Source organism: Erpetoichthys calabaricus, chromosome 4 (assembly GCF_900747795.2).
Source record: "Erpetoichthys calabaricus chromosome 4, fErpCal1.3, whole genome shotgun sequence".
In the NCBI taxonomy this organism is placed as follows: Eukaryota; Metazoa; Chordata; class Cladistia; order Polypteriformes; family Polypteridae; genus Erpetoichthys; species Erpetoichthys calabaricus.
In genome coordinates, this window is record NC_041397.2 from 105,458,618 (window position 1) to 105,470,755 (window position 12,138).

At 36.8% G+C, this 12,138-nt stretch overlaps 1 protein-coding gene across 1 annotated transcript; it reads right to left on the reverse strand.

Annotated features, from left to right (window-relative positions):
• Positions 1-2,795: 2,795 nt before the first annotated feature.
• On the reverse strand, positions 2,796-5,405 carry LOC114650161 (olfactomedin-4-like). The gene is made up of 5 exons (XM_028799635.2): positions 5,320-5,405; positions 4,962-5,117; positions 4,468-4,680; positions 4,208-4,370; positions 2,796-3,744 (listed from the first exon to the last, which is right to left on the reverse strand). Exons 1-5 carry the CDS (start codon positions 5,380-5,382, stop codon positions 2,930-2,932), a joined length of 1,410 nt encoding a protein of 469 aa, XP_028655468.1. The 5' UTR covers positions 5,383-5,405; the 3' UTR covers positions 2,796-2,929.
• Positions 5,406-12,138: the final 6,733 nt, after the last annotated feature.

A 12,138-nucleotide genomic window follows, 5' to 3' on the forward strand; every position in this document is an offset into this window, starting at 1 on the left:
TCCTGCACATTTTATTTGTGGTGGAATGTTTTGTGAAAATTCCATAGTGTGTGAATTACAGATGTTTTACTTCACCTGAAAAACTGTTTTGTTTAAAGTTATAAAATAATGTCAACAGGTGTTTTCTTTCAATAGAACATTAGAACAACAAATATTTGACGAGTACAGGCCATTCATCCCAATAAATTTGTCAGTCCTATCTACTTGATTCTCCAGAATCACAAGTTGAGTTTAGAAGGTCCCTAAAAGTCTTACTGTCTACCACATTCCATACCTATTCCATGTGTCTGTGGTTCTTTCACTGCCGACATTGTGATAAAGCTTGTTTTGAAAACAGGTTTATCTCTGTGTAAATTTAGTGGCACAAACTGAAACTACTCTCAGGATAAAACATTTAAATATTATTATAAATTTTAAAATGAAGATATAATAATAATAATTTTTAAACTTCAATTTATTTGTTGCAGTTCTGTCTTTTTTTCAGTACTTGATCATCATCACCATTATTATTAATATTTATTATATTGTAGAAAGTGCTTACTTCAGTTTATTACATCTACACAGGAAAGTTTCCCTCACTTTGAATCAGAAATTATAACTACATTTTGAGCTGAATCAGTGCGCTCAGACATCCACCTCCAGAAAACACAAATTAGCTGCATATACGCATGTAAACTTATATTCTTTATGGTTAGGGTTAGGGTACCCTTGCACTGGCTGTAAATTATATTTTTACTTTTTGCACCTAATGCAAAGTGCAGCACCAAAATAGTAATGCTGAAGTAATATCTGCTTAAATTTCCATCCATCCATCCATTGTCCAACCCGCTGAATCCGAACACAGGGTCACGGGGGTCTGCTGGAGCCAATCCCAGCCAACACAGGGCACAAGGCAGGAAACAATCCTGGGCAGGGTGCCAACCCACCGCAGATCTGCTTAAATTTGAAAAATTATTTTCAGTTTAAATATAGGAGTAGATGATAGAGGAGTATACTAAATGCAGTTAGATGTCATTTTTAATATTATTTATTTGTTTATCATATTGAATAATAATGGAATATTATAAATGGGCACTTGAAAGGATTTGTCTGCTGTTTTATAAAAAATATCATTATGTGTACCTGCAAAGATTGAACTATGTTTCTATTAGTAAAATGTTATTTCTCGTGTGTCTTTATTTCCCATTTGTGATAAACCCATTGCTTTAAACTTTGTCCACACATCTTTTGATCTTCACACAAGAAAAATGTAAAACAAAAGCAGCATGATTTTCATTTTGATTATTTTTAATTTGTAAGTGACACTTATTAATCAATTGGTCAACCATTTACATCTCTAGAAATGGAGACATTCCCATGCAGCACTAACAGGTTGGTAATGTGTGGGGTGCGATATTTGTAGACATGCTTAAAGACTGAGAGGGAGCTGATAAGCAAGGCAGCTGTCCAACAAAAGTGTTTTAGTAAAGAATAGTAGAAAATAAACAATGGATTAGCCATTGTAAGAATCTGCTTACCCAAGCAGTACCTTATCACAATGTCCTCATATTTTACTGTGTGGCTTACATTATTGCTTAATGTACTGCTTACAGCAGCTCAGTGTCTGAAAAGACATCATTTGAAGAAGATGCCAAATCGCAGCACTAGCTGTTATTCTTGTCTTTGTAACTAACTTTTTTTATTTTTGCTACATCTTTTTCTTACAGTTTTATGAGGCTCACCACTGGTGCCCAAGCTCTTTATACAACAGTTACAAATTTCATATATGTTGTTAATATTTGGACAATAATTCTACTTCATAGAAATCTTTCAGAGTTTTTTATGACTTTCATTCAAAGTATTAATGCAGGGGTAGGCAACGTTGGTTATGGAGAGTCACAGTGGCTGCAGGTTTTTGTTCGAACCCAGTTTGTTAATGAGAGGTCAGTTATTACTGATGAAGCACATATTGTTCAAGTGACATTTTGATACTTCATTTTAGTGGTCTCGCTTGTTAAGGTTCCCAACCCTTTGTCGCTTATTTCAGTCTTAAACAGCTGCTTCAGTGTTTTTAATGGCCCCTTATTAACAATAAGATGGAAATGACAATGGAGCCAGCAATGTTCCCTCAAACTTGTTTCCATTTACATCTGTGTGTGTCCATCATGCACTATTTGGTTTAATAAAACACTTAAGAGGAACATGTGACAGACTGAAAATTATTCAGTTTAGGCTTCAAATCATTTAGATGATACCCTTGTAAAAGAAAAAAATCTACAATGAAAGAACCTAACATTGTATAAAGTTATATAACATTATATAAAGTTAGTGTCTGTTTTTACCTGCATTATTATCAATCTTTAATTTAATATTGTTTTTTGTATCAGTATGGTGCTGCTGGAGTATGTGAATTTCCCCTTGGGATTAATAAAGTATCTATCTATCTATCTATCTATCTATCTATCTATCTATCTATCTATCTATCTATCTATCTATCTATCTATCTATCTATCTATCTATCTATCTATCTATCTATCTATCTATCTATAGACTGACAAGCCATAAAATTAAATAAGGTCTGAGATTGGCAATCATTGGTTTCTAATTAAGCAGTTGGGTTGGAACAAAACCTGCAGCCACTGCGGCCCTCGAGGACCAACGTTGCCTACCCCTGCATTAATGTAGGAAATGCATCCATTTAACAGGAAATTGTTAAATATTGTTAAATGTATTCAAAAATCAACATAATTAGTGCAATAGGTTATTTATTAAAATTTGGAACAATTAGATCAGCAAAATTAAAAGACTATAAAACAAAGGCTTTAAAAATGTTTATTAAAACATGAGTTAAAATGCCAGGTAAAAATGTTCAGAATAGGCAGCAGAACCACAAAAAGGTACAAATATGCATTTGAATAACACAACATGATCAGATCAGACAATGAATACTTTAGACACCCTTAGTGGCTTCAGGATTGGGATTAAAACTGAGGTCATAGTTCACAAGATAGCCATCATTGTACACATAGAGCTTATGATCTTTGGGATTGTAATTAACACCATAAATACTCTCCATCATCTTATTGAATGACAGACTGATCTTGCTCTCCTGCTCAGTATTTGTGTCATATGCATAGAATATTTCCTCCTGTCTCGTGTTTACAGTCCTAGTAGCATACAGAACTCCACACACAATAAATGCATTGCTAACTGAAGGTTTGTACTGCTTGGTTGTCCATGTTCTCTGGACCTCCAGGCTGGTCTCATTCAGTTTACTGATCACAATGTTGCCTGTGCTTTGCTCAGTAGCATAGATGACCCACAACCCACTTTCATCTACAGCAATATCAATATCCTGCCATGGGGTTGTGTAGGAAAACCTGTTCTCATACACAGCATTTGGAATCGTTTTCCTCAGTACTACATTATTTGAGTCAAGGTTAAGCTTGCAGATGTCCCTCGAAGAGTGGCAGTTGTAATATAAATGGTTTTTAAATACCACCATGCCACTTCCTTGTCCATATACAACTCTGTTCTGTGATGGATATTTATAGAGCAGGAAGTTGTCATAAGAGAGGTAGTACCTGTAATACTCCATGTATCGGTTATCTGTATTCAGGGGGGCTTGCCAGTAAAGTTCTTTCTTTGGGGGTTCAGGTTCAGGATCTTTTCCCCAGGCACCAGACTTGTATTCAAATCCTCTCCAGTTCAACTGTGCAACAAATGGTTGGCTAATGTCTAAAATGAGGCCATGATTACAGGAACCTAAATGAAAAGAAATTTTAAAATACATAAATTAGAGTTTAACTAAATGTTTTTTATACAATGCTATTCACAGCAGGTTAACTCATCGTATTACAGCAATATGCACAAATTAAAATGTCATACTAAAGATTAATAAACTTATGGCTGCATACATTTCTATGGAATATGCTTTGTGGGTAGAAGAACTTCAGATTGATTTAAATGTAGAGAACAACTAAAAAATTTCATTCAGATCATCAAGAACTATACCTTATATTGATTTCCATATGAATTTGTTTTCTTTGCTAACATGTTTTCAAAACTGCCAAATATAATAGTAAAAGTACTTGTGCCAAAGGTGAATATAATAAGAGGACAATACATTATAGTGTAATTTCACAATTAATGCAGTAAACTACTGATATTTTATCAGTGACCCAATAAATGTATAGATCAAGATCATTCTAAATATTCAGGAACTAACCATAAATGACTGGAGGCTGGGTAGGACCAGGATTGGTGTGATTTTTATACTCTTCGCAATCTTGCAGTTTCTTCTTTAGAGAAAGAATTTCCCGACGTATGGCAAGTACGTTGTTTTTGTCTAACGTTTCCAGGCTAGTGATGGTAAGGCTCATGTTTTTGATCTGCAGTGTAATAAAATCAAATGTTTAGATATATATTAGCAAAACTTCTTATAAGGTTGTTAAACATTACAGCTTATATTAAGATGCAAAAATGTACCTCGGCATAGAGCTGGTCAACAATAACATTGCTGCCAGAGAAACTGCCCTTCAGTTGAGTGATAAGCATTTCCATCTCTCTGATTTCAAGTTTGAGCAGCTCAAAGTCCAGCTCGGTGTATGTGATTCCACTGCTTTCCATCTTTTCAATGCGGATAGTGAGATTGTGCATGCGCTTTTCAAAGATGGAAATCTTGGTCATGGACTCCTGGATCTGTGAAAAGAACAGAATGTAACCAGAATGTAAGATGCTTAGTATAGCCAAAATTAATTCACTTTGCTAAAATCTTTTCAAATTTCAATGCCTTTATATTTTTTCATTATTCTAACCAAGCAACATTTTTCCCAAAATACACTTACTAATTGCTAATCTCACACCTTTCAAAGTGTTATTGAAAGTTTGTGGCAAAATGACTGAAAATCTAAATTTGTGACCTGCATAATTAAAAAAAAATATTGACAACTGAGTAATACTAAAAAATGAGATGTTATTACCTTTAAAAGCTCCTGTTCAACCAGTATTGATAAAGAGTTTGAAGTCATTTCCACTTTTTCCATCCTATCTACAGGAAAGGTTGGATCAGGAAGAAACACTGAGCACTGGCAAACTCCATTGGCATCAATTGTTCCATTTTCATGGCCAGTCAGATGCTAAATAAGAAATAAATAAATGAAATATAAGCACAGCATACCTATGTTTACATTCTTAGAAACATGTTTTACACTACAAAAAAATAACAGAATATCTCTATTAATTCAAATCTAAATTGATTAGGAAATTTTCTGATTAATTTTCATAGTACATTGTCCCCTAACAATGTAATTAGGTTCAAGTTTTGTTTAATTTACTTGCCTCCTCTAAGCTTTGACTGGCAGTGGAAAGTCCCAGGATAACAAGAACAGCTAAGGAGAACATCTTGAGCCCCTAAAGCATTAGGCAGAACTACCTGGGGTTTATATACTTTTAGAACTTGAGATGTGAAATTCATTTACCATAAAATGACCCTACAGTCTAAAGCTCCTCCTATGTGCAACATGACTTTGGAGAAAGTGTGTTAGTCAACACTGCTGAATCATGGCTTGGCAGCAACCACATAAAGAACAAAAAAAGAGTGAAAATGAAGTGTTGCGTAAAACTAATACTTGCATTTCTTTTACTGGGGTTTCAAAGATAGGTGTTAACTATGCATTTTTCTATGTATAATTCTGATGGTCTCTAATATAACTTTACAACTTTAATCTATTTTGTGATTATGTCTTCACCTATTCAATTTAGAGTTTATATATAGTAATAAAGTACTTGATCCTTTAGAATTATTCAGCTACAGATATGAACAGTAAAACTGAATATATACATTTCCAAACCTGTTACCGTTCTTTTCTCTTTCTGGCACTCCCTGTTCTGTTCCATCCTCACACTTCCTTCCATATTTTAAATGCATTAGTCATACCTCACCTCTTTCCTTTACACTTTTCCCTCAGGTAGTATTGCTGAGGCAGCTTTATGCCCAACTTGGAGTCACTTCCTTGGCAATCAGGATCCTCACTAGAAAATCCTGGCCTTCCTCCCAGAGTTCCCTTTGACTCTTCTTCCCAAAACCCAACACACATCGGAAGAGCCATGCACTTCTCATTTATTCTCCCTCTCCTGTTTTATGTAATATGTTACAGGACTGTACCCACACCCTATAATGGTCCCATGTTGCCAACTGACACCTGGGTTACTCTTATTTAAGCTTTTGAGAAACCAACATACAACTCTGTTTTCTAGAAGATTAGGTATCTCCAATGTTTGGCCAATCCTGCTGCTAATTTTCAAGATAAACATTATTTCCTTACTCGTAGCTCATATCAAAATGTGATGAATGCCATTATGTACCTCTTCATGGCATAAAGTATACCAACTGTGACCTATACAGGGTAGACTGATAACTGATGCTATGGCTGAGTCAAGCTTTCTTATTGCCAGTGCAGGCTTTACCTTTTCTGAATATTTCTCTGAAAGTTGGTGATGTCACAAACTTGACCACAAGTCATAGCAAGGTTTGGGGCAGCCAGCCGTATAATTGGTATCCTGGCTGCAAATTCATGAAAATGTTATACAGCACTGGTGTGCAAAAAACCGAGTCCAAAACAGAACTGAGGGAATAGGGAAAAGGTGGAGGCTTTTAACGGGGAAGGCAGGAAGTGAGCTCAAAGGGGTCGGGCTCATAAGGGTCGTCAACCATAGGCTTGAACCCGGACGTGATATCACAAGGGCCGGAGCCGGCAAGGTCTTCTTCCATAGGCTCTGACCCAGAAGTGACGTCAAGAGGGCCTGGTGGAATCTCCCGTGAATGGTCTGCAGGAAAGGGAGAAAAAGAGTCAGTGCACTCTGCCACATCCTGATCTGATTCGGAATTGCCCTTACTCAAGCCCTTTAGCTGCCTCCCATGCGCACATGTGTGACAGTGAACACAAAAAATGAAGACTCTGTAATAAGCATAAGTTTAATATGTCACTGAACTCTGTGCAAATATATCTTATAAGTCTGCCTTTTTCTACTCACATGCACAGTTGACACAGAGCCAGATTTAGCACAGGGGTTCACCATATACAACTGCTAGGCAAGCATTATTAGACAAGACAGATAGAGACAACTGGGAAATAGGCATTCAGACTGAGGACTGTTGTATGCTATTTTTGTCTGTCAAAGTCAGCATGAAACTGTATCCTCTTTTGCCTTGTTTAGAATTGCATGATTCACTTAAGTGGGGGCCTGAACGTGAAGAAAGAGTATAAAACCTTGGAACATTGCCCCGCACACCTTTGAAGCCGACGGATGGATGGGAGATAATGTCATCCGATTTTGAAAATCCTTCTACTGCAAAGGCGAAAATGGCAAAATCTACACATTGGGCTCCCACTCCTGAACTGGGTTCTTGCCATTGGCTTCCTTCATCTATTATGCAGCGTAAGCTGTCGTTAAACAAAGCTAAGTTATGTCTCCTAGATAGATAGATAGATAGATAGATAGATAGATAGATAGATAGATAGATAGATAGATAGATAGATAGATAGATAGATAGATAGATAGATAGATAGATAGATACCGCTGTATCACTAAGGGAGGGGTATCGCCTTTTTATATTATATCTATATAGATTTGGGTTATGTAACATGCTGTAATCTGAAAGAACACATTCCTAGGGAGCTAGCGCTCTTTGCTGGATATAGGCTCTGTCAAGGTGCTTTTTTTAGATGTTGGAAGGCCGTATCACAATCTACATGTCATGTTGACATTTAGCTGTCAATTACCCATCCCACCCTGCCTATCTTCAGGATAATATGCTGGCTACTACAGTTTGCACCGATGTCCATGTGAGCATTGATGCTATAATATTACTTGCAATTCAGATATGTACAGTATGCTCATCTGCACTTGGGGCAATGATCTTTATGTGCATGCCAATTTACGTGAATGTTGCATGCTTTAACATTACCTCATGTGGAATGGCTAGGAAATGTATGAATCTGAGAATTACTTCATGCATTGTAAGGGCATTCAAAGTTTGGTGCAAAATTTGAGAAATGGTTGGTTGAGACATAACGAAATCAGTTGCTATTGCAAATCTGCATTTAACACGTAATGTTACTAACATCATTTCGGCTGACGGTGCATGGCTTCTCCACATAGATAGATAGATAGATAGATAGATAGATAGATAGATAGATAGATAGATAGATAGATAGATAGATAGATAGATAGATAGATAGATAGATAGATAGATAGATAGATAGATAGATAGATAGATAGATAGATAGATAGATAGATAGATAGATACCGCTGTATCACTAAGGGAGGGGTATCGCCTTTTTATATTATATCTATATAGATTTGGGTTATGTAACATGCTGTAATCTGAAAGAACACATTCCTAGGGAGCTAGCGCTCTTTGCTGGATATAGGCTCTGTCAAGGTGCTTTTTTTAGATGTTGGAAGGCCGTATCACAATCTACATGTCATGTTGACATTTAGCTGTCAATTACCCATCCCACCCTGCCTATCTTCAGGATAATATGCTGGCTACTACAGTTTGCACCGATGTCCATGTGAGCATTGATGCTATAATATTACTTGCAATTCAGATATGTACAGTATGCTCATCTGCACTTGGGGCAATGATCTTTATGTGCATGCCAATTTACGTGAATGTTGCATGCTTTAACATTACCTCATGTGGAATGGCTAGGAAATGTATGAATCTGAGAATTACTTCATGCATTGTAAGGGCATTCAAAGTTTGGTGCAAAATTTGAGAAATGGTTGGTTGAGACATAACGAAATCAGTTGCTATTGCAAATCTGCATTTAACACGTAATGTTACTAACATCATTTCGGCTGACGGTGCATGGCTTCTCCACATAGATAGATAGATAGATAGATAGATAGATAGATAGATAGATAGATAGATAGATAGATAGATAGATAGATAGATAGATAGATAGATAGATAGATACCGCTGTATCACTAAGGGAGGGGTATCGCCTTTTTATATTATATCTATATAGATTTGGGTTATGTAACATGCTGTAATCTGAAAGAACACATTCCTAGGGAGCTAGCGCTCTTTGCTGGATATAGGCTCTGTCAAGGTGCTTTTTTTAGATGTTGGAAGGCCGTATCACAATCTACATGTCATGTTAAAGCTAAATGTATAAGTGGAGTCTTTCACGTACTCTTAGACCTCCTGATCCCTACCCCCTAACCCCAGCCTATGATAATAGCAAAAAATCCTCAAGAAAAGACCAAATGCAGAAATGTCTGCCAGTTGCAGAGTACATCTACTTCATCAAGATATTTGGTCATCCTTTTTGGTAAGACCAAATACTCCAAGCCCCTACCAGCTCAAGGCTAGTTTCCTGGTGCTCAAAGCTCTGAAATTCCTCTTCACATTCCAACTCTTCCAGCATACACTGCACTCTCTCTTGACCAAACTGAGGCTAAAGATCTATCACCTGACATATGCCAGCTGAAAAGTTTAAAACATCCCATCTGCAGTGAACATTAAAACTGTCTCTATACTTAAGTGAAAGTCAATATGAAGATTTAGGAACTAGTTATATGGGTGCTCTCTCTGGTTCTAGCTGTGATATTGTCTGTCATTTTTGATTTAAATGTATTTTAATAATTGAGTGGTTTAGGCTGTCAAATAATTATAATATTGTCACAGTAGGTTCTGTTAAATACAACTTATTAAACTTCCTCTGCAAATTCCTGCATATCAAAAACTGACCTTTGTTTTGCAATATTTTTATACCATATAAAGCATTCTTACATTTTTTTGGAAATGTGAATAATAAAGTCATATCAGTGTTAATGGCAACACCAAAATCTTGAATGAAATCAGATAAACTAAAGATGTAAGAGTTGTCAGTATTTTCTGTTATTGTGATTTTTGGGAATGCCATGAATAAATTATAGTTAATCTTCAGAAAAATCATATTCGATTCAATTTATTCTAAAACAGCAAACTTCCAGTTATAGTATTAAAAATAGAAGTACAACATAAAAACAAAACATAATGTTCAATAAGAGATACATGATGCAGTATAGGCAAAATTAAATAGATAAATAGTAAGGGTGATTTAAGTCTAAATTCCAACTGTCCTTGGTTATCTGCATTCTGAAAAGGAGCATTCTTTAATCAAAAGATGATACCATTTTGCATTAATAGGAGACATCAGAAAATAGGTCCATTAAATGTGACAACACATCCAATCATCAAGAAGAGAAGGAAAATAGAAAAGACTTAGTAACATCAAAATATAACAATTGCAGCAGTTCATTAAAAGACCATAAGAGAGCAGTATGAAGAAACTCAAGAGTAACTACAAAAATCCTGAGTCTTCAGCCTTGATTCAGATATTGGTAGACAGGTCATTGAGTTCTGTGTGTACTAAAGCTAGTTTATTTAGCCTGGCCCTGAAGAATAGGCATTGAAAGGTCCTTTAGTCACGCGCGGTGAGGGCTGCATACATGGCTTTAAATGTGAGAAATTGAGAAATAGGATTTAGGAATTAGCTCTAAACTTAATTTGAAGTTAGTGTAGTGATTTCAGATATGGAGCTGCATGGAACTATTTCTTAGTTCTCACTCCAAATCTTGCTGTTGGATTTTCAAGCAACTGTAAAATAATAAGTGATCAGTTTGAGCAGCCTGACCATAAGCATTACAACAGTCACTTCTGCTTAACATAAGCAAGCAAGCCTTTCAAGGTGGAAGAAGAAAAAGATTTTACAAAGTGCAAAAATGTGATGACTGAAGACGTATTTCACAGAGAACACCAAAATGTAGAAGAATTCAGATCAATTAAAATTCAGGACAATAATGCTTATTTAGTTGATATAACTTGCATTTATTTAGAAATAAAATATGACTCTACCTGCAGGTATTGTATCTTTTTACATATTAAATATTTTAGCTTTTAAATACTATTTTCTCTTATGTTACATTGCATAGCTGTCGTTTGGCTGGCGACCCACCCGGCATTTTCCAACGCGCTGAATCCGAACACAGGATCACGAGGATCTGCTGGAGCCAATTCCAGCCAACACAGGGCACAAGGCAGGAACCAATCCCGGGCAGGGTGCCAACCCACCGCAGGACACACACAAACACACCCAGTATACACTAGGGCCAATTTAGAATCGCCAATCCACCTAACCTGCATGTCTTTGGACTGTGGGAGGAAACCGGAGTGCCCGGAGGAAACCCACGCAGACACGGGGAGAACATGCAAACTCCACGCAGGGAGGACCCAGGAAGCGAACCCAGGTCCCCAGGTCTCCCAACTGCGAGGCAGCAGCGCTACCCACTGCGCCAACGTGCCGCCCGTGTCAAATCATCTGTTTTACAATGTGGAAAGTGCAACCTTCTAGGTCTGAATTCTATTTGATCTTGGAGTTGTTTTTGATTCAATGAACCATAACATTCTATTTAAATACCTGGAAACAAAGAACTTGTTATTTTTGATCACACATTTGAAACAAAGAAAATCCAACATAAACTAGCATTTGACTTCTCAAAGTATCCATTGTTTACTGAAGCTGCTTAATCCAGATTCAGGGCTCTGGTGCACTGGTCCATCACAGGATACACTCATACCTGGCCAAGTTAATCTTGCCAATGTGGCCTTGGGGGGAAGATCTCCAAAAATATCAAATAAACTAAAAAAATAACCAAACTTAGGGGTATTATTACAACTAAAGACAATAAGAAAGATGGGTAAAGGACTTCAGATACAAAATCAAAAAATGAAGCACTAAGTTAATATAAAAAGACCTTTCACATCTCTCCTGTCTACACCTTCTACCGTTCTTATTTCTTGAAAAGCTCCTAGTATTGCGAGTTGAACTGTTATCCACCTAATCCTAAATTCACTGGATGAAATGTTTCTAGCCTCTTTTCAATCAGATCACTGGAGTAATTCCGGTCACTTCCAGTTTTCTCTGAAGCTATTCCAGGCCAGACATAGCCCTTCAAAACCCCTGGGGTCATTTGCTCAGAACTACCTCTGGTGGCACCGGTTATCCCAGACAGACGGCTGGCCTTTCTTTAACAAATGGACCAGACAACACTGCTGGGGCCTCAGTAATAACCTTGTGCTGCCAGCAGTTACAGGGGTGAGGA